The 24,323-nt window shown below is 37.3% G+C and overlaps 1 protein-coding gene across 1 annotated transcript in view; it reads right to left on the bottom strand.

Annotated features, from left to right (window-relative positions):
* USH2A (usherin) overlaps positions 1-24,323 on the bottom strand; it is a 962,202-nt gene that overhangs the window by 215,638 nt on the left and 722,241 nt on the right. Inside the window, 2 exon segments of the mRNA XM_020982269.2 lie at positions 3,895-4,118; positions 17,692-17,913. Coding sequence (XP_020837928.1) covers positions 3,895-4,118; positions 17,692-17,913 — 446 coding nt within the window.

Raw genomic sequence — 24,323 nt, 5'->3', positions numbered from 1 at the left:
TTTTGTTCTAGCCTCTCACTTTAATTATAACCATATGATCTTTAGGGAATTTAAATGTTTCATGAGCTAATACTCTAATAATAATTACTTACATTCATTTACCTGAAAAGTGTGGCACAGTGGACTAATTGATAGATTTTAATTCAGAGGCTATTGGTTTGTTCTTTATCTCCTTTTCACTAACCAGCTGTGTGACCTTGGGCAAGTCATTTAACCTTTCCAGGTCTCAGTTTCCCCATTTACAAAATTGGGAGGTTGTACCTGATGACCAATAGGATCTTTTCCAATTCATAAATCAGTGAGCATTCATTAAGTACATGCAATGTGCTAGGCATTGAGAATATAAAGATAAAACTCAGAAAGTCAGTGCCCTCAAAGAAGATATATTCTCTTAGGGGAAATAATGCTAACACACAACTTACATGCATGTACACACATGTATAAGCACACATATATGTAATAAAAGAATGCTAGTATGTAAGAATGGCTACTAACATAGATAGGTAACAAGAATGGCAATCAAACCATCCATTTAAAGAAGTGATTAGTACCATGCACACAAGTAGGTTATAAAATTGGTGGCCAGGTAAGGGACATGGACACGTAGAACCAGGAAAGGCCTCACGTTCAGCTCTGAATCTAAGATCCTATGACTAAGGTGAGCCCTATCTTAAGAAATCTCAATATATTAAAATCTGGGTGTATAGACTAGGAATAATTATTTACATTACAAATAGATTCACCTTATCTTTTTTCTGTTATAGGTTCATAGATATAGAACTAGAAGCAACCTAGTAAAATTCCTTCCTTTTACAGGTGAATAAAATGAGGCCTGGATTGCCTTGCTTAAATGACAAGCTCTCCTTGTATATTTGAGATATAATTTAATTTTTAAAAATTGATTTACATTCAACTTCTTGGGAAGATCTCTATTACATAAAATATTGGTTATTTGTCCAGCCCAGGCATTACAGGTCAAAAGGAGAGGGAACTGTTCCCCAAAGAGGGAGGATACAATCCATCCCTCTCCCTTTTTCCCCTCTCCCTTTCCCCCATACACAGTATGCTTAGCTCTACTGGCAGGCTCATGGCTCAGATGTTCAACAAGCTATATACTCTGATCTCAGGCCCCAAAGCCACTCAGAGCTCAAACTTTATGTATAGAGTTTTAGACAAAGAGCTGATATGGCACTCATAGAGACTGCTGTCAGTGGAGAAGGGACGTGGGGTAGTCTAGACCAGTGGTGTCAAACTCAAATAGACATTGACTTAGAAAAACTACAAATTAACATTATCTGTGATGTATTGGTTTTTTATTTATTTTGTTAAACATTTCTCAATTACATTTCAATCTGTTTTAGCTGCCTTCAAGAGTTTTCTAACTGATGATTTGGTGCTTCTGGTCTAGATTGTGGAAATTGGCATATTTTTTGAGTAGCCCAATAAAGAATAGATAACAAGGGGCCAATACCAAGCAATCTAATTCTAATCATGCCACAGCAAGAAAATGATTGGGTAAGAGATCCCTGCCTAATCTCTGGGTCAGTTAACTCTCAGCATACTTGATTCTGGGGACCAAGGCCTACAAATCAAACTGGTTTTGACCAGCTCACAGGCATTTCTCAACAAAGTTCAAAATAAAACCATATCTTAAAAGAGATTGTGACGTTACCATAGTCTTTCTGCAACAAGACCGCCATGAGAGCTTAAGCACAGATTCTTCACCAATCTTATTGTGATATTTGAAGAAGGGAGAGGATAGCACTAACCTGAAACTAAAATGTGGAGCTTGGTTCATATAACCACAAAAAGGATGTTAGTAGGAAATAAATTGTTACAAACAGATATGGGTGGTAATGTTTTGTGTACCAAACCATGACTTTTAAAACTTTTCTTTTAAGTATCTGTCACTTTATGGGAAGTTTCTCATACAAAGTTTCCCAACTAATTGTCAGTGAGGAAGAAGCATTCACAATTACCAGTCTCTTGAAGACAAGAAATACAGGATGGCAAGAATAATGCTCTGGGTCAAACATTGAAGGGAAATGACTTTGTATAGCTCTAGACTATGAAGCTGAATCTACTTTACTGCTTGTTTTTATTCAGTCCTATAATCAAGTCAGATCAGCTGCAATCATAGCTCATATTTATATAATGTTTTGTAGTTTGCAAAGCATATTACATATGTTATCTTATTCAGCCTCACAACAGCTCAGTGAAGTTAGTGCGACTATTATTCCCATTTTACAGTAAAGGAAACTGAGGCTTAGAGAATTTAAGGGATATGACAGCTAATAAATACCTGGGGCAAGATTCAAACTCAGATCATCCCTATCCCAACTCCAGCAATTTGTCTACTACGTCACCTAGTTACTTACTCAAAATATATAGGATCATAACTTTAGGGTGGAAAGGATGTTGAGATTATTGAGTCCGAGTCTTATTTAAAGATGAGGAAACTGAGGCCCAGAGAGGTGAAATGGTTAAAGTGATACAGATGGCAGACTTGGGATTTAAGCCGAAGTCCAGTGATGCCAAATTCAAACTCGGCCTCCCCACTTCAGTGCTCTTTCTTGTGGTTTTGGCCTTCTATAAAGTTAGCTGATTCCTTATCATATTGTAAAATCCATGGTAGCTATGACTTAGTTATCATTTTACCTCCCCCACCTCCACCCAGTCAGCTAGGTGGTGCTGTGGATAGGTCATTGGGCTTGAAATCGGGAAGATTCCTCTTCCTGAGTTCAAATCTGGCCTTAGAGACATACTATCTGTGTGACCCTGGGCAAATCACTTACCCCTGTTTGCCTGAGTTTCCTCACCTGGAAAAATGAGTTGGAGAAGGAAATGTCACACTACTGCAGTACTCTTAGTTGGACATGACTGAACAACAACAAGACACAGCAACAACACCACACCACAACAACAGCAGTGTCAGGCACACGGCTTCACAGGAGTCTGTGCTCAATAAACGTTTGTTGAATGGAAATGAATTTGGATTATTTCTTGCATACCCTCTGAGTCTTAGCCTAGATATTCATTACTTGAGAGTACTCCCTGGTGTACTCGTTGTATGAAAGGGTTAATTCACATCCCGAAGGACATGCTACTGACCCAAAAGTCTGTAACTTACTCATCCAGCAAGATCTCTCCTACCGTCTTTGACCAAGGCAGGCATTTTAGTAGTAGTGATCATAAATTATTGGGGAGCTTGACAGTCTTTTCATATCTGTGATCCCTTCCTTTAAACATTATGTTACTGGAGTGCTGGGTCAATTTTAATGCTAACGAACATGACATGGGAGTATGTGGAGCATCACAGCACATAAAAATAAATGATTAGACCAATAGCACCTTTCACTCTTTCAGTTGACAGAGACACTGGTCCATTCTGCTCTGTCCCAAGGAATATAATATAAATGTAACTAAGTGAATTTATTGGATTGAAGGTCTCTATCAAGATGAAGAAGTGGAACAAATTGGAAGGAGTGGGGGTTAAGGAGGTGTTGGTGGAAGAAGGATATCTTTCAACAGCAAACCAATGACATACCAGTTTCTATCCCCCTTCAGATACCCCATGGGGAATTAAACAGTAGTCACACAATGGCAGCAGGCTATTTATGCTGGCCCTTTCGGCATGCAGAGTTTTAGCTTCTGCGCTAATCTGAAGCGCTGGGAAAAGCTTTAGAGACACAGCTAATCATTATTAATTCCTTTAGAATTCATTGCAATAACATCAATCATGGTGAACTCATTTGGTATTAATATGGATGTAATGTGAAAATGAATAATGCACACAGGAGTTTTTATATTCCTATTTTAGAAAAATAGTTATGAACAATGTATTTCTCTTTCCATTGTCAAACCAGTGCCTCTGAGAGGTTTTCTATCAATTACCTTCATCATCATTCCAGCTGAAATCTTGTCAGAGCAAACATATTTCAAAGGATTATATCCAACTCCATTACAGCATTCCTGGGTCTCTGGAATAAGTTCAGTCTCACAGCATTTTATTGGCACTGGGTCATTCTTTTTAACATGTGCTTTAGACTCACCACTGGAAGCTGAGCAGCATATGGTATCTGACATATTCACATAATCCTGCCCACAACAGAACATCTCTGCAACAATAAAACATTATATATGAATATGAAATAAAAAAGAAGAAAACTGAGACTGTAATAAAGTTTAGCATAAAAATGTCAAAGTCAGGCAGTTGCTGAAATGGTGCAATGCTCAAAGTAGTATTCAGCTACAAATGTGCTCGAAAGGTGAATGAAGGACCCTTCTTATGAAATACACGGGGTAAAAATTAACTCAGGAATACAGAAGTCTGGTGAAATCTTTCAGCTCATTCAAACTTCAATACTCCATAAATAAAAACTCTGGATCTCTATCAAGGAATCCACCTTTAATGGAAGGTCACAGTTCAAATGGGCTTATTCCAAAAGGCTCACTAGACTACAAAGAAAAAGTCTAGAAATCAGTAGTATAACTAGTGGAATGGAGAGATGGAAACAATCACCTGAACATAGAAAAATTTGCTCTTAGGCCAGGCAGAAGGAATAGGTGGAGTGCCAGATTTAGATCAACTTAACATTGGGGAGAGGTGATACAGAGGAAACTTGAAATAGCATAACCCTTGAGCTCAAGAAAATTGCAGTATAGCAAGATAGATGGGAGTATATATACATGAAAAGTCTTTTATGAGACTGATCACGTGACAGAACGAACCAGATAATGCAGTCAAAGAAATGATTTGGCTATTCTTTTTCCTGAATTGACTCAACTGCGAACTGGCCAAATCAACTTGTTGGTTTTGTGTCACTTAAGCATGATTAAATATTTAGGTAAATAAGAATAGACGTGATAGAAACATATCAGTAGAGGGTTAGATGAAGCAAGTAATTGAGAGGCCTATGTTCCAGGACATGGGTAGGGGACTGACACTTAAAATCTGACATAATTTATAGTTCTACTATATTAGATCTAGATCAGAAGGATGTGACAACAATAAATTTAATAAATGAGGTATACTTTTTGTTGAAATTATCATCATTGTTAATAACTATTATTATATTACAAGGTGCAGAAGCCGCCTCCATCACGTTAGGTCAAAACTCTATGTAGGATATGGACAAGTCACGGACAAGAATCAATCAGTATGAATAGGCAGAGAGGGTTGCATTCTTCACTGGGGAAGTCTATCTCTTATCATCAGAGGGAGGCTCTGGCCAGTCATAGCTCTTAAAGAAGGAAACTCTCCACACATTCCTAAAGAAAACATTTTGTGTTTTTTATCTTTAAAGTTTGCTGTTTCATCTCTTTTTATGTTTTTATTTCAGAACAAATGCAGCCACAGGTTCGACTCTGAGTTCTGGTTTAGGTCAAGTTCAACTAAAAGGTCTCTGAAAGGTTATATCACATACAACTTTAAACACACACATACACAGGACTTTGTTTATTAATCACTCATAGAATTAATAAGTTTAAAGTTAAATTGGCTGTTTTTCTTAGGATTTTAGGTGATGATTTTGGCTATTTTAGTAAACAAGAAGAATTCTTTGACAAACATATATAGTGGGATTATCTCTGCTGCTTGAGCTTTGATTACAGTAGAAAATAAGAAAGAAAAACCCACAACCTACATTTTTCTTCTTTGGACAATTCTCAGCTATCCACTAATTAGACATTCAAATACAACCTTGGATTCCCTAACTGTCATTTTCTCCAGCAGTTTTCATATAAGAATACATGTTACTATTTTAAACAGCAATCACAATGTGAAAACTGGCCTTTCGGAGAGTAGAATACATTTTTGCCTCAAATTACTCTATAGCTTCAACATGTTTTAAGTATAAAATCAAAATGCAGACACTGACCTAATTTGAAACTCATAACCAACCATCTGATAGCTCTGAGGGACTTTTGACAGGCCAACTAAAATTTTGATAATGAACTGTTTTTACACTGGAAAAAAAATGCTTTCTTCCACAAAGGGCTTCATCTTTGTTTAAGGGAATTTAATTTTTCAGCCAAGATTTCACTCACATAACAAGAAGTGACTCTCTTTCTAGTTTCTTTGGTAAACCATTACTTCTTTAATTATTATCAACCTTGTTCCAGTGTGATAAATTGCTAATTACTTAATACCCTAATCAGCGTTCATTCTTTGCACAGATAAACTGTGACAGTGCCATTAATTTAAATAGTAATTTCACTTAATGGCCAGAACGGCACACCAGATTTTTATGCAGCATTTTCTGAGGACTGCATCCATCACTGCAATATTCTGACATAAAGATGTCTGACGTGCACTAACTCACTTAGGGAGAGCAGATGTTGCAGAGCAGAGTTTGGTAGTAATTCCCATAGTGCATCACTTCAGCATGAATGAGCTGCAAATTCAGAGACAGACAATCTTCCGAAACTGCATTGCAATAACTTTTGACCCCTACCTAATTTATCACATGTAGCACTTGACTCCTGAACTTTGACACCGAGAATACACAAATTTAAATGTGCCCGAAGACAAACAAAATAGGTCATGTATTATTGATGGATTGATCCATTCTTCCAAAGTCTCTTCATTAAATTTGCACAGATACAGAATATTTCTGAACAAGTTGTAGATTTTATTTTAGTGATAAGTATTCATTGAATTACTGTTTCATTTTCAGATCAACCAAAATATACTGTCTCTCTTTGAGAGGCTTGCAGTATATTGAACACCAATGAGAAAACAGTATAGAGAAGGATTTATAACTCACAGCATGGGCTCTGTGCCCTCCCTCACAAACAGTTATTTAATGTCCAGCTCTCAAATGGAATTTACAAACACAGCTGGCTGATGATTACTAATTTAGTAAATCTGAAAGAAAAAAGTATTTATGTGCATATATTTTAAGGAAGAATGAGAATTATAAAGCCTCTACTTCCAAGTCAAAACAAAAGAAATTAAAAATTAAAAACAAACAAAACTAGGATCCCAGACAAGCAGCCTCTGGGGAGTTCAGGTATGGCTATAGGGGCCATTTAAATATCATGAGATTGGAGAGCACCTATAACACGGAAGTATCAGCCAGAGCCATAATTTAGGGAAAAAAAAGAAAAAAAAAGTAGCTGAGACTTCTAGTCTTTCATACTTTGAAAATTGTCCCAAAAAAGTATGGAATGATATTCATGCTTGCCTACACCAGTAGATGTCTCTGGTCACCACCATCACTACCCTAAGGTATGGGGGTGGGAGGATGAGGAATGGTAAAAATGCCAAAAAGATATATTACAACCTTTAAAAAATAGTTATCCATTACAGTTTTCAAAAACTCATTCCCTAACATGAAAATATTCCCAGAAAATATTCTTTCAATATGACTTTTACACAATGGGAGCTCAGTTAGCAACAAATCCCAGCTTGCAAAATCCCCAGGCACCCTCTTATTGTATCTTATACCTTTGTTAAACAATAGGAACTATTTATCCTGGAGACATTACTAGACAAGGTAAGAAGTTAAATTCAGGATGATATGGCAATAAAGAAACCACAGCCACAGCATTTTTAGAATTTGCCACAGAATTGATGAGGTAAAATATTCTCAATATACACAATTACTGGTTTCACATAGGCTAGTTAAAAAAAAACACAACATCTTGTCTTCTTTGCCAACCTCTATGAATAATAGAAAGCCATAATTTTCATTCTTTAATATCAAGAGAAGTCATCAAGTCCATCTCAAGATTAGTGGTATAATTGGTAGTGCCACATAAACAAATGTTCAAAGAAAAGGACAATAAAACAGCTTAAAATATATATTCAAAGAAAATGGTTAAGAATACATATACACTGAAATGAAGAACATGATTTTCATCCCCAGATACCTGTATTACACTCCTACACAACTCATCTGCCCAGAGAGAGCACTAAAAACATAAACGCTACCCCAGCACTTCTGTTCCAACAGCATCTGTTAATTCACTCCATTTATAAAATACATATTGACAAAGACAACTGAACTGGGACCAGTGAGATTTGATTTGGTGTGAGAAAGTCAATTCAATGTGATTTTGTTAAAGGGCTCCTGCAGGCAAATAAAAGAGTTTAAGTAATAAAGTACATAAAGAGATGTTTTACGAGCCAGCCTAGTCTCATGGCAGGCACACAATGCCATGTAGTGAGAGAGGGCCTGGCTCAAGAGCACTATGCTGGATTCACATTTCCACACAGAAGATGTGGCATGGGCATGTTTAGAAGGAAAAGGGTCACAAAGATGGGGGGGGGCGATCTTTGAGAGATGAAAAAGAGAAGGAAATATGAAACAGCAGCAGTCCTGCAGGTAGCACAAAAATAAAATGAATCATCACCAGGCTTTATTTTAAAATTATTACCCAAGTAATAGAGACTCAGTAACAATCATAATAAGCAGAGGCTGAAGGGCTGAGGGGTAGGAAGAGATCTACAGAACCCTTCTGCTAACCACCAGCTAATGCATGGAGTTCTTTGAAGTCCATGAATTTGGGGTGTATGCAGGTGGGTGTGTTTGTGTATATACATAAATATGTATTTGCATATGTATATATACATATTTCAATAAAATTTATTTCCTTTGTAATCCTATGTGTTTTATTTCATACATTTAAAAAATTGTTCTAAGAAGGGATTTAAGGGCTTCTCCAGACTGCCAATGGGATTCATGACATAAAAAGAATTAAGAATCTGAGATTTAAAGAAAACATAGAAGATCACTCTCAGCTTTGTGGCAATGGTAGTGATAGAGACCAGATTGAAAGATGATTTAATTTATCTAAACCTATGCTTATATTCATATTCTCTAATTATACTGTATGATTTGCCCCAATATGTTTTTTTTTCTTATTGTGCTTTTCTGCTTGCAATAACATGAAGGAGGTTGTGGTAAAAGGCAAATTACTGAGCTGGCACAAGTCAGTTTTAGAAACTCAGTAATGTTATGGCCATTCATTCTGCGATAATGCATCTTGGGGATATCATCCCCAATTCAAGCGTCTGTAGAGACAACTAAAGAACAATTTCTGTGGTGACCACTTGGTGTCTGAGTGGCCAAATTAACAGTACTTCTTTTTTTCCTGGTTTCTTTAACTGAAAAGAAGTAGTTTCCAGAGTACACTATTCAATTATCTATTTAACTTTGGGAGTGTAAACGAGGAAAAAAGTAAAGAACAGGAAGAAAGCCTCTCCTATTCTACAAGTTATCAAGGAGGATGAAGTGTCCTTTGGAAGAGTGGAAGATAAACTCCAAGGAGGAAACAAGGAGCAAAGAAGTTGGGAAGAGGCAGAGGGGAAGTTTCCCCCATAACAGAAGGTTAGATGGTAGGATTATGTGGCAAATGGAAAGAAAAGAAGGAAACAGACTATGTAGGATGTCGAAGGGATGGAGGTTGGAGGTTAGAAGACAGCTGGACTATCCCTAGAAGAAAGGGTTTTTTTTGTGCTCCAAAAGGAGATGTGTGTCATTAGGTGAGAGATCATCCAATAAGGTAATGGTAAGAGGAAGAAGAGTTAAGGAGTGGTAATTTGTGACTCTCTGATAAGGGATACTGAGAAAACTACTTACTGACCTGGCCCAAGCAACAGAAATAACTTCATGGACTGTATTTCCAGGCTATAATTGAAAGCCTTCTAAGAAATGTCAAAAGTGACAACCACTACCTAGTTCTGGAGAATCATATGAAAAGGAACATGGGGATGATGAACTCTTGGTCCTAGACACCTAATAAGAACTGGCCAAAACATCTGTGTCTGGAATCTTGCCAACAAATAATCAAGAGGTCTTTCAAATAAAAAGGGAGTGGGGGAGGGGGGAAAGAAAACTGCCCATACAGATTTGATAAGCCTAAGACCAAAGAGAGTAATAGGAAGGAGAATAGCAAAATTTATAGGAGACAATAGCAGTAGAGGGAGCTAGCAGTAAAATCCCTGGCTTCATTGGTCTCTATAAAAATGTTCAAAGAATGGGAAATAAAGAAGGCAACCTAGAGATCCTAATTCAAGGCAAATTGGATTTCATAGATATGAATCACTACAAAATGATAGGTTTAGACTCATGATTGGAATATTCCTACTCTCTGTAAGTGTAGACTTTATCCAAAAGGGGCATAGGTCAAAAAAGGGTGGAAAAGCACCATCTATTCAAATATACTCATGTGGAATAATTCAGAAAAACAAATGGTGAATCTTGGTGAGGAATATTTGGGTGAGTTTTAACAGAGGGAAAATTATAAGCAGTATTGTTGTGATTATATATGGGAGTCCACCTAGAAGGAAGAATTACATAATGATAAAACAGGTCACAAATCTGTCATAGAAGCTTAACATTGTAGAGATTTATGTTTTGTATGTTTTCTTCCACCATTAGATTTTAAACTCCTTGAGGGAAGGGACTGTTTCTTTTTCATGTTTATATCCCTAGCACTTAGCACAGTGCTTGACACATAGGCATTTAATAAATGTTTATTGATTATTGACTGAGTTAAGAGAATTCAGCTCTCCAGAGAATTCAATTATCTGCCACCAAAATCAAAGTGGCTGATAAATGGATGGATTAATGCTCATGTAGTTCTTGGAAAGCTTAAAAAAGTGATGAAAGGAGCTGCTATTCTGCACCCTATTCTAATTAACAAGGAAGAACTGGTTGTTGATACAAAAAAGATATGAAACTTAAGGGCAAATGAGCATTCTACCATAAGATTCCTGACAGAAATGTAGAATAAATCTGGGCGTGCTATGACTAAATTTTAAAAAGATTAGATTTGGAACATCTGAGAGAAAAGATACGTAAGCTCCGATGTTCTTTTTTTATTATTGCAGAATTTGGACAAAGAAGGATGGCTGAGAACTCTCAAGAATTAAATTCTGATGGCATTTGGAGAAATAATTCTAATAAGAGGAAAAGGGAAATTGCCTAGGGAAATTTATTTCATTGCCCAAACTCGTTTTTTTTTTAATATAGAAATAAGCAATGACCAGTAATTAAAGATGGATAGAACAGAACAGCACAGTCCTATAAGAATTGTGTTGGTACTCCCAAGGTCTAGAATATGCTGCAGCTGTTGACCAATGTTAAAGACAACCAAGAAGAGATAGGTTAACTATTCCTGGTTGATAGAGGGATGATAATGAGAGAATGATGGCTGACTAATTCTTAGTTTAGTTTAGTTTAGTTTTTCTTCCCAACCAGAATAATCTCCTTGGAAATACTCATAAGAAAAGAACAAAAATCATTAGAAGGCAATGGAACCCTGGCATAATGAGAAGATGGCCAGGTATCATCAAGTTTACCTCAATAAATTTAAGTCACTAGGCCTAGACGTATGACAGTTTAGGGTACTAAAAGAACTTGTAGAAGTAATTACTTAGGGACTGTAATTTTTGAAAGATCTTAAAGGAAAGAGTAGCATACATGTGGAAAAGGGAAACGTCTCTTTTAATTTTTTTAATTTTTTTAATATAAATTTATTTATTTTTAGTTTTCAATATTCACTTCCACAAGTTTTTGAGTTCCAAATTTCTTACCCCTCCCCCCACCCCAAGATGGCATGCATTCTGAATACTCCTTCCCCTGGTCTGCCTTCTCTTCTATCTCTCCCCCCTCCCTTCTCTTCTCCCCTTCCCCTTCTATTTTCCTGTAGAGCAGGACAGACTTCTGTACCCCATTTCCTGTATTTCTTATTTCCCAGTTGCATGTGAAAACATTTTTTTAAAACATGTTTTTAAAACTTTGAGTTCCAAATTTTCTCCCTTCCTCCCCCCACCCACCCTCATTGAAAAGGCAAGCAACTCAATATAGGTTGTACATGTGCAGTTATGCAAAACACTTCCATAGACATGTTGTGAAAAACTAACTCTATTTCCCTTAATCCTATCCTGCCCTCCCATTTATTCTATTCTTTCTTTTGACCCTGTCCCTCCTCAGAAGTATTTGCTTCTGATTACCCTCTTTCCCAATCTGCCCTCCTCTCTATCATCCCCTGCTCTCTTGTCCCTTCTCCCCCTATTTTCCTGTAGGGTAAGACAGATTTCCATACCCAATTGAATGTGTATGTTATTCTCTCCTTAAGCCAAATCCTATGAGAATAAGATTCCCTCATTCCCTCTCACCTTCCCCTGTTTCCCCTCCACTGTGAGAGACTTTTTCTGTTTTTTTTTTGTGAGATAATTTACCCCATTCTACCTCTCCCTTTCTTCTCTGAGTATCATCCTCTCTCATCCCTTAATTTTATTCTCCAGATATGACCCCTTAATCTTCAACTCACCCTGTGCCCTCTATCTATATATACATACATACAATTTTTTCCTTCAACTACCCTAATACTGACAAAGTTCTCATGAGTTACAAATATCATCTTTCCATGCAGGAATGTAAACAGTTCAATCTTAATAAGTCTCTTATGATTTCTCTTTCCTGTTTACCTCTTCATGTTCCACTGGAGTCCTGTATTTGAAAGTCAAATTTTCTTTAGCTCTGGTCTTTTCATCAGGAATGCTTGAAAGTCCTCTATTTCACTGAATGACCATTTTTTCCCCTGAAGGATTATACTCAGTTTTGCTGGGTAGGTGATTCTTGGTTGTAATCCTACTGAATATTATATTCCATGCCCTGGTCCTTTAATGTAGAAGCTGCTAAATCTTGTGTTATCCTGATTGTGTTTCCACAGTACTTGAATGTTTCCTTCTGGCAGCTTGTAATATTTTCTCCTTGACCTGGGAACTCTGGAATTTGGCTACAATATTCCTAGGAGTTTTCCTTTGGGGATCTCTTTCAGGAGATCTGTGGATTCTTTCAATTTCTATTTTGCCCTCTGGTTCTAATATATCAGGGCAGTTTTCCTTGATAATTTTTGAAAGATGATGTCTAGGCTCTTTTTGATCATGGCTTTCAGATAGTCCAATAATTTTTAAATTCTCTCTCCTGGATCTATTTTCCAGGTCAGTTGTTTTTCCAATGAGATATTTCACATTGTTTTCTAATTTTTCATTCTTTTGGATTTGTTTTACAGTGTCTTGATTTCTCATAAAGTCACTGTCTTCCAATTGCTCTATTCTAACTTTTAAGGAAGTATTTTCTTCAGTAATCTTTTGGACTTCCTTTTCCATTTGGCCAATTTTCTTTTTAGGGCATTTTCTCCTCATTGGCTTTTTGGACCTCTTTTGCCATTTGGGTTAGGCTGTTTTTTAAGGTGTTATTTTCTTCAGTATTTTTTGGTCTCCTTTAGCAAGCTGTTGACTTGTTTTTCATGATTTTCTTGCATCACTCTCATTTCTCTTCCCAGTTTTTCCTCTACTTCCCTTACTTGCTTCTCAAAATCCCTTTTGAGCTCTTCCAAGGCCTGGGACTGATTCATATTTTCTTGGAGGCTTTGGATGTAGGAGCTTTGATTTTTGTCTTCTTCTGGTTGTATATTTTGATCTTCTTTTCACCAAAGTAAGATAATATAGTCTGACTCTTTTTGCACTGCTTGCTCATGATCCCAGCCAATTACTTGAGTTTTAAACTCTTTGTTAAGGTAAGAGTCTGCTTCCAATGTGGAAGTGTACTGTCCCAAGCTTCAGGGTTTGTAGCTTTTTCAGAGATACTTGTAGGGACCTGTAAATTTTCAGTTCTTCCAAGGTGGTATGATAAGGGGCGAGGTGTTTACTCCTTTCCTGGCCTGTGACCACAAGTACTCCTTTCTGTCCTGTAACTGTGAGGAGGGGTTTCTCCACAGCCACTACAAGCTCCACCATGCCAGCCTCCTCCTCACCCCAGAACTGTGACCCAGATCCACACACGGGCAAAGCAAGAGATTCCTGCCTCAGCACTGGCAAAGAGATCCCTGCATCCCTCTCTGATCAGCCACTGGATTCCCCCTCAGTCTGTGGGCCGGAAGCTCGGAAGCAGCTCCCCCCCCGCCAGCTCTTGGGGAATGGAGCTGAACCCCGCCTTCCTTTCTCAGCACGACAGAAACAGACTTTTCCCACTGACCTTCTAAGTTGTCTTTGGCATTGGATTGAGGAGTCTGGAAACCTCCACAGCTGCCCGTGATTCAGTCCTCTGAGGCCTGCTCCAGGTTTGTGGCCTGTGCTCCCATGCTGCACTCCCAGCCCGCCAGGCTATACCTTTCTGATCAATCATCCAGGTTGTCTTGGGCTGGAAATTTGTTTCACTCTGTCTTTTTGTGGGTTCTGCTGCTTCAGAATTTGTTTAGAGCCATTTTTTATGAGTATTTGGAGGGGTTTGGGGGAAAGCTCGAGCAAGTCACTGCTTTCACTCCGCCATCTTGGCTCCGCCCCCGAAATGTCTTTTTTTAAAGGAAGAAAGTAGAGTCTGCAATCTGTAAGTGAGAGATAGGCATCTAGTCTTGGTAAAATCCTAGAAGGCCTTGGTAAAGGGATGGTTTGTGAACTCTTTAGAAAAAGAAGTAGTGGTCAGTAGAAGTCAGTATGGCTTCATTTTGCAAAAAGAGGAGTCATTAAGCTAAATCTAATTTTTTTTTGCAGAATAAATAGACTCTAGTAGACTAGGGTAATGCTGTAGATATGGCATATTTACATTTTGACAAAGTAAGACAAATTACATTTATATATGATAATTCAATATGTACTAGTGGACAAGATAACAATACATGGATGAACTGGCTTAAATTATTTATATTAAATGTCAACTTGGAAGGAGGTCTACAGCAAAGTTCTCCAGAGATCTGTCCTTGGCTCTTTACTCTAACATTTTATCAGTGGTTTGGATGAAAACACAGATGGCATGCCTGTGAAATATGCAAAAGACAAGAAGCTTGGAGGGATAGCTAATATGCTTGATATCAATCAGGATTCAAAATAACCTCAACAGGCTGGAATGATTATAGATATAGATAATCCTAAATGTTTACATTTTTGTTCCAAAAATCTTAGACAAATAAAGGAAGGGGGCAATAGTGGCAAGCCAACAATTTTTTTAGAGAGTTTAGTGGACTATGACCTCCATGTGAGTTAACAATGTGAGACAATATTAAAAAAGAAACAAGCAAATAAAGTAGATACCTGTCAATTGGAGAATGGCTAAACAAATTGTAGTGCATGGATCTAATGGAATATTACTATGCTGTAAGAAATGATGTGTGTGGTAAATACACAGAAGCCTAGAAAGATCCATATGAACTGATGCAGAATGCAGTAAGCAGAGGCAAGAAAACAATATTGTTGTTTGGACATATTTCAGTTGTGTCTGACTGTTCATGATCCCATTTGGGATTTTCTTGGAAAAAAATTGTCATTTCCTCCCCTAGCTTATTTTATAGATGAGGAAATTGAGGCAAACAGGGTTAAGTTACTTGCCTGGGTCATACCTACTAAGTGTCTGAGGCCAGATTTGAACTCAGGAAGATGGGTCTTCCTGACTTCAGGCCCAGATTTCCATCCACTGTGTCACCTAGCTGCCTACATAGTAACTACAAAAATATAAATGAAAAGAATGACACATCAAAAACTCAAAAGTAAATGTAATGAAAGTATAAAGACTAAGTGGGACTCACATGAAAAGAAATGAGAAGACACCCCCAACCTGTCCCTTCGTGGAGGTGGGAGGTTAACAGGTGTTACACATCACTTATTTTTATAGTTTTAACAGGAAAAAAGGCCAGCTAAATGATGCAATGGATAGAGTGCCAGGCCTGAAGTCAGAAAGACTCATTTTCCTGAGTTCAAATCCAGTCTCAGACACATACTAGCTTTGTGACCGTGGGCAAGTCACTTAACCCTATTTGTCTCATGAACTGGAGAAGGAAATAGTATACCATTTCAGTATCTCTGCCAAGAAAACCCCAAATGGGGTCACAAAGATTGGACACGACTGAAAATGACAGAACAATAGCAACAAAGGTGAAAAAGTAGAGACTGTAACCTCTAAGTGAGAGATTGATGTCTAATCCTGGCAAAATTCTAAAAGACCTTAGGAAACTGATGCATTGATCAGTAGTGCTGACTTTTTTCCCCCTATCTAAAAAATGCTACTTGTCATATGGGATGACTCCGTGAGAGAGGGAGGAGAACAGAGACATGAGATAATATGGTGATGAAAGAAACAAAATATCAATAAAAACATTTTTAAAAAACAAGCCAACCCCCCCTGCAAAAAAAAAAATATTACTGTCCTGGGTTACATTGAAGGACAGAATGTCCTGAATGAGGACTCTTTATTCTCCTGACCAGGCCACATCTAGAGTTCTGGATTTACTTCTTGGAGACAGAAGGATCTATAGAAACTGGACTCCTTCCAGAACAGGGCCACCAGGCTAACAATGAAAGATGAAAGAGCGTGCCAAATGAGGGCTAGGTTGAAGAGATAGTGGGTGTTGAACCTAGAGAAAATATTTAGTGAAGACATTATAGAAATATTTAAATATGTGAAGGGCTGCAATGTGATAGGCAGATTAAATGGATTCTGCGTGGAACCTAAAGACAGTACTAGGAACAAAGAGCGGAAATTAAAAAGAGACAAATTTAGGCTTGAAGAAAGAATGAGTTTCCTAACAATGATAATTGACAAGAAGTAGAATGGGCTGCAGTTGGAGACAGTAGGTTCCACATCATTAGAGGTCTTTAAGCAGAGGCTAGATTTCCACATGCTGGGGATGTTTTTAAAGGTAATTCTTGATTAACTATAGATTAGATTACTCTTAAAGTAGTTTTTAATATTAAAATTATTTCCCCCCTCCTTTTTTCTGGAGACTTGGTCTCACCACTCACAGGCCAGTCTTAATACTGATCAACACAAAGTTTGAATTGGATCTCTTCTTCCAACCTGGCCAGTTTGCCCCTCCTTAGGCAGCCTGTTGGCTCTCTACTTCTGAAGGATCATTTTATTTGTATCAACCTTAGCGTGGGCACCTTAGTGGCTTGGCCCAGCTGTAGCTTAGAACTCCTCAATACCAGCAAACTGTCAGCCTCAGCCTCTTCCAGTAGTAGAGATTATAAGCATTATAAGCCTGGCCAATGCCTATCTAATACCTGGCCAAGAGTCTGTGGGTATATAAAAAAAAATCTTCATTGAAGTGGGTAGCTGTGATATAAGACAGTTCTTATCATTTCTGTGTTAAAAATTAGTGGAGGAAAACACTAGTGCTCTGCAAGTAGCATAGAGAGAACTGTCATTTGAGTATATGAAAAAGAGTTTACATATAATGGGAGTTTTTAGATTAAAGCAAATGCATTATATATTATCATTTCTGAACTTCATAACACTTCTCTGATGTAGTTAGGGCAGGATTGATGTTGTCATTTAATAGATTAAAAAAAAAGAAGTTTTAAAAAGTCAAGCAAATTAGCCAAGGTTGTAGAACAAATGAATGAGGTCTCAGACCCAATGCTTTGATTCCAAATACAGTTTTCCTTTTACTATAGCATGGTGTCTATTTAAGAAAAATTAAAAATTCATATGTCTATACTGCTCTGATATTAGTATATTTCTGATGAAGCACAAGAAAAAGTCATGGTTATGGATTCTAATCTTAGATCTGAGGCTATTTTATTGTGTGACATGATAAGGTAGTTTCAGTTGTTCAGGTCTCTGTTTCTTCTTTGATAAGTAAAGTGGCAGGGGGTAGGGTGAGTGGGTTGTGGCACTAGACTTAGTCCCCAAGACCTTAAATTCAATAACGCTACAAATGCACATTAAAGGACCACATTACCTGGAAGCCGGATATATACTCTGCCCTCTTCTTCACCACCACAGCAGACTAATTCTTTGCTCACCACCTGTCCACCACAGCACTGTTGCTGATAACCATCATGCAGCATCCCTGCACAACAGATCTGGTTTCCTGAGGTAGAGTACGGGATGCTCTTGCAGCAAGAATCCCCAATGCCAACTGAAACACTTTGGTGTTCATGATCTAGACAGCATATTTCACCTGTTGATTTAGGACAAAACCAAAAATTGTGAGGATTAGAGACATCTGATGTCATGACATCACCTTGAAAACAACAAAGACATTTTCCAAATCTCTAGTGACAGAAAGGATTACTATCTTGCAGAAATTGTAATACAAAAGAAATAGCATCATCCTATTGAGGTTACAGTATCACAACATGATTTTTGAGTTGCAACTTAAAGCAACAACAACAACAATATTTATTTAGTCCCTTCTGTGTGCAGGACATTATTCTGGACACAATCTTAGTCCATATCTTCACTATGGAATTTATAGTCTAAAAAGGGGATATGATGAAAACACAGATAAGAATAATATAAAGTATTACAAGATACATAAATTAGTTATAAGATAAAATGCTGTGTGAGGCAATGTGTTATAATGGATAAAGTACCAATCTCAGAGTAAGGAAAAACTGACTCTAAGTCCTGCATCTAACACATGCTGGCCATGTGACCCTAGCAAGTAAGTTCACCTCTCAGTAATCCAAGAAACTCTCTGAAACTGCCAGTTGTAGAGAAAGAGGCATTGGTAGAATGCATTTGCTCACCAGGGATTGACTGTATCAATGACATGACAAGTTTAGTAAAAAAAAAAAAAGTGGTTCATGGGTAAAGTCAGTACCAAATAAGGAGATGATTTCTAAGCGGAGGTGATATTTGAATTTGTCTTTAAAGTGTAGGCTTTAGTTTGAGAGGTGAAGGAGATTGGGACAAGAGGTCTTCTTTGTAAAAGCAATGGTATGAGTATCACACTAGACATCATGGAACCCCTTTGACTATCTGCTGAGATTTATAGACCTTTCCAGAATAATGTTTTTAAATGCATAGAATAAAATACATGTTACCAAAAAGGAAACCAACTTTACTGAAATACAGTTGTCAAATTATTTTTAAAAGTTCACAGACTCTTTACAAAACCATCCAATTCAATCCCAACCAACATTGGTTAAAATACTAAGGAAATGCAAGGCCCTGTCTTAGGTTCTGGGGATACAAAGACTAAATTATACATAGTTCTGCCTTCAAGGGATTTGCATTCCACTGTGTGACTACAATATGTTCAGAGATAGGTGTATACCTAATAGCTGGAGGAGGATGTACAAGTAAGGAGTTCAAGAAAGGCATTCTGTAGCACAATGCCCATACTTTGAAGAAAAGCTAGAAAGTATAAAATTAAGCAAGGAGTACATTAATGCATGTGGACATTCAAGGCAAAGGCACAGATAGGAGATGACGTGCCAAGTTTGAGAAACATTTGGTTGCAGATCACTTTGGCTGAAATGTTTATTATATAAAATGTGTGCAATAAACTTAGGGATATGTGTAACAAAGAGAAAAATTAACTTGAGAAAATTTTTTCTTTGTTTATGCAAACCTGAAGACTTTTATCCAAGAAGCAAAAAGGAACCACTGAAGTTTCTTGAGCAGAACAATGATATGGACAGACTGTGTTATAGGAAGAATATTTTGGCATCTGCATAAAAAGATAGATTGGAGAGGGAAGAGACTGGAAATAGGGATTTCAATTAGAAGGGTTTTTTTAGGTGAGAGGTGATAAGGGTTCGATTCAGGGTGATAGCTGAGTAGATAGAACAGGATGAATGGGAGAGATATTGTGGAGCTTAACTAATAAGACTAGCAACAGATTGGATAGAGAGGGATGAGATAGAGGAGAGAGGAGAGGTGTTGTAAATCTGGACAACTAGAAGAAACTATAGGTTTAGGAAAGTTAGGGAACCTTAACAGCAATTAATTTGGTTGATGATATGGGACTGGAGTTCAAATGGGAGAATAGGTCTTCTGACACACAGACACAAACACAAGCATATATACACATAACACACACATATACAAGTGTATTGTGCAATACACATGCAAGGTGTCTAGGTACGTGTGTATGTAGATATGTAGACATATGTGTAACATACTTGTATGTATGAACTGTATACCTGTCTGCATATAATACATACCAAAAATACATGTGTATATGTGTGTGTAGGTGTGAGGTGTCTGTAAAGAGATAATAATTGAACCCAAAGGAGCTTATGAAAGCATAAAGGAGGGTAGAGAAAGAAAGGGAAAAAAAGCACTGGGTGATAGCCACAGGACAGGTTATAGTTGAAGATCTCACAAAGAAAACTGAGAACGGATGCCCAGACATGTAAGAAGAATTCCAAAAGAAAGAAAACTCATGAAAATTCACTGAAGAGAAAGTAACTATCAGGAGGGTACAATTCCCAGTTTTGAATGCTGCAGAGGAGTCAAGAAGCATGGGGGTTAAAAATAAGCCATTGGATTTTGGAATTAAGAGATCGGTGATTACTTTGGAGAGAGCCTTGAGGCTGGCATCAAGAAGTGAGAAGGCAACATATGCATATCACTTTTTCTAGGAGTTTTGCTAGGAAAGAGAAGAGAGATAAAGTCCCATAGCTTGAGGGGATGACAGGGTCAAATCAAGAAAATGTAGTGAATGACTTGGGGTGTGTGCGTGTGCATATTTATCCAGTGTTTGAAGCATAGAATACACTGAATGGTATAAAATAAAGCAGGTTGTAGAGGGCCTTGAATGCTAAGTAAAAATATTGGTAAAAATTATTTAAACTTCATGTGGAAGGTGTTGTGAACTGAACTATACTGTACTTTGAAGAATGCACCTTCTTACCTTTGCAATGAAGGTTTTTTATGATGATGGTGGAGTTGAAATGTGTGAGCTCATTGCTGTACAAATATCTAAATTTTCATGTTACATTTGAAAAACTTAGATGAAACTGTTAGTTTACTTGAATTTTAGCAGGAAGGGAAACTAGTTTCCCAGACGGTAATCTTTATGTCTTTACCATAGGGCGCAACAGAGTATGTGTACTGCTAACCCTGTTGAATAATGCTTAGAAATTGTGTATGCTTAGAGCATACCATGTATGTATCTTTATCAGGTAAAGGCAATAATCAACACAAAGGCAAGATGAACTTCAATATAAAAAGATATTCATCACTTTAGATACTTGAGCCATATTTCCCTGAATTCCTCAGAATCTAATTTAGTTACTGATGGAAGAAAGGCCTTAATAACAGGGAATGTGGGTTACATCAATGGGAACTAAAACTGATTTTTTTTAAAGGGCTATTAGACATAAGATACAAAGGATCATTCACCTTCTCATTAACCTCTCAAAATGGGATCCATTCCAAGCCAGGCTTGAAAATGTTTTCTCTCTGAAAGCTACCATGCATTCTTACCAGTTAATTGTTATCCTTATCAAAGAATGACCCACATTAACATTTAGCTTGGGGTTATTAGCATATTTATATAAAAAAGGGAAAAAAAGACCAGCATTGTTCATGCTGCTGTCCTCTGGTATAAGGTGTGTGTTTGGGGGAGGGGGGGTAGAAATCAAGAGGAAGGCGAGGTAGAAATTGAAGGAGTAAAACACACTGAAATAAATATTATTAAGCAAGTTTCTCATTAATCCACAGATTTCAAAATGCCTTTTCAGTTTTCACCCTCAAATAGGCCGAACACTGATGCAATCTGAATTGCTTTCAGATACAAGATGGTTAAGGTCACTGTGCTTTCTTTTCTGGTGTAAACAGTGTTAAACTAGTTAACATAGACTACTGGATGAGGATAGAGGTCAAAGAATATAATCTCACCATTTCAGTACATTGAGATTAATGAGACTGGCAAAACACTTTCTCTGATTCTTCCATGTGATGGCATTTTCTGATGACATCATGCTAGGCATTCTAATAGTGTGATATATGAATCACTTTACAAAGAACTGGAACTCGGGGTATGCTGAATGGTTTGGCAGAAATTCAAAGGCCTCAGAGCAGAGGGAGTCTGTGCCAACCCATGGGCAATGCAGTTTCTTTAGCTCTTGACCTGAAAATTACTTGCAAAGAGGTTTGTGTAACTAACCACCTAATGCCAAATCTTCTATAGGCCTTCAAGGTCCATTTAATTATTGCTTTGGGGGTTTCAAGTAAATAAGATTAGGGGGAAAGTACTTTTAAAATAGCTTTCCTTAAAATAAAAGGAGAAATTCTTGTTTGGTTCTGAAACTGACACTTTACCTTAAGGCAAAGAAAGGTTATAGAAACCACTTTGTATAACACCTCACAACACTAATAGAAGTAATCACTTGTTTTGAGGGAGGGAGGGAAGGAGGAAGGGAATTTTTTGGAGATTGAAAAAGTTAGTTGCAAATTCTAACTTCTCTGCAAATTTTCAATGTGATATTGAACTAAATATACTAACCTTCTGGGCAGGCCCATTTCTTAGGAGAAAACTCAGGATAATTCAGAAAGAGGTCAACAGAAAGAGGTCTCCCTTCCTCCTCACTCCCAACTCCTGACCCTGTAATTATTATTCTCTAGTGCTATTTAAATGGGAAGAAAACAAGAAGAATAGTATATACTTTTAGTATATACATTAATTTCCTGAAGGCAGTATATATAAGAGAAAAAAATAATGTATAAATAGTCAGATGACTTGTGTTCTAATCTCAGGTCTTCCAGAGATATAACTTTGGGTAAGTGATTTACCTTACTTGGACATCCATTTCCTCAAGGATAAAATAAAGGATAATCCAACAAGAAAAAGGAATAAAGGAGAACTTGCCATTGGGTTTAGCTACTCCTTAGCACAGCAGTACCACAAGAAATGAATCAAAAATGCACTCAAAAAAGAAAAATAAGTCACAAAAGGGAAATTATTATTAAAAAAAAACTAACAACGGTCATATTACCTACTTTTTGCCTTTAGCTCTGCCTACCATTTCCTTGTGCTCAGAACTCTTTAATGCTTTGGCAATACCTAATGTCAGCTCTTGAATTATCTATTTGACATTGTTTTGTCTAGACATGTCCTCTCCCCTTCCTCTAATGAGTCAAGATGGGGAAAAAATGTCCAGCTATTATGAAACATGAAGAAATCCAACACTGTAGGACTTATAATGTTATGTAGAACAGTACTGAACAGAAAGGAAAAGAAAAAAAATTGAAAAGTTAGATTTAAATCCAGCTACAGATGCTACTCATAGTAAATCCATCAATAAGCATTTATTGAATAGTATGTGTCAAGCACTGTGCTAAACACTAGAATATAAAGAAAGGTAAAAACATGGTGATAACTTTAAAAGCCATTTGATCCTGGAGGTAATGAAAAGCCACTAGAGTTTACTGAGTAGGGCAGTGACATAATCAGAATAATACTTTAGGAATATCACTTTGGTAGCTGAATCAACAATACAATGAAGTGAGGAGAGACAAAACAAGGCAAGGCAACCAATCAGAACACAATTGCAATAGTGCAGGCATGACATGATGAGGATCTGAAACACAGGAGTAATTCTATGAGTGGAGGGAAGGGAACAAATGATAGGTATCAGGAAAGTAGAAATGACAGAACTTGGCAACAGATTACATATATGGGGCGGGTTTGAGTGAGATAATGAAGATGACACATAGATTATGAGCCTGGGTGATGTGTAATCCATGGTATTCTTGACAATAATAGGAAAAGCAGGAAGAAGACAGAGCTTGGGAGGAAAGATAACAAGTTCTATTTTGTACATATTTGAGATGTCTATGGTATATTTACTTCAAGATGGCCTATGAGAAATTGGCAATTAGAAACTGAAGGTCAAGAGAAAGGTTAGGGATGGATGGATAGATTAGGGAATTGTCTACATGAATCACTGAACCCATGAAAGCATCTGAGAAAACCAACTGAGAGAGATGTGTGTCTTGGACAGATTCTCATGAGACATGCACAGCTAAAGGAAATGACCTGTAAGAAGATTCAGCTAAGGCAGCTGAGAAGAAATGGTCAGATGAGTAAGAGGAGAACCAGGAAGGAGTATTGTCATTAAAACTTGGAGAGGAGAGAATATATCCAGGAGAAGAGAATGTTCAATAGTGTCAAAAGCTGCACAGAAAACCAGAGGATGAAAATTGAGAAAAGTCTATTAGATTTGGTCATTAAGAGGTTATTGTTAATTTTAGAGAGTAGATGTTTCATTTTAATGGTAGAGTTGGAAGTCAAATTGCAGAGGCTTTAGAAGAGTAAGAGGAAACAAAATGAAGGTACCAATTGTATATGGCTTCCTTCAGGAGTTTATCTAGCACAGTGCAGAAAGATTGAGAATAACATCTACTGGGGATGGATGGACCAGGTGAGGATTTATTATGAAGGAGGAAGATGTTGGCATGTTTGCAAGCAGCAAAGAAGCAGCCCATATTTAGGAAGAAAATGAAAATTAGTGAAAGAGTAGAGATGATAGAGGTGGGTATCGTCTAGAAAAGATAGGATGGAATGGAAGCACGGATACATGTAGAACAGGGATTTTACTTGGTAAGGAGAAGGGCTACCTATTCATGAGAGAA

Source organism: Phascolarctos cinereus, unplaced genomic scaffold, assembly GCF_003287225.1.
Source record: "Phascolarctos cinereus isolate Bilbo 61053 unplaced genomic scaffold, phaCin_HiC Scaffold_5;HRSCAF=322, whole genome shotgun sequence".
Lineage (NCBI taxonomy): Eukaryota > Metazoa > Chordata > Mammalia > Diprotodontia > Phascolarctidae > Phascolarctos > Phascolarctos cinereus.
The sequence above is the reverse complement of the archived record's forward strand: the minus strand, read 5'-3'. Positions and strand labels throughout refer to the sequence as shown.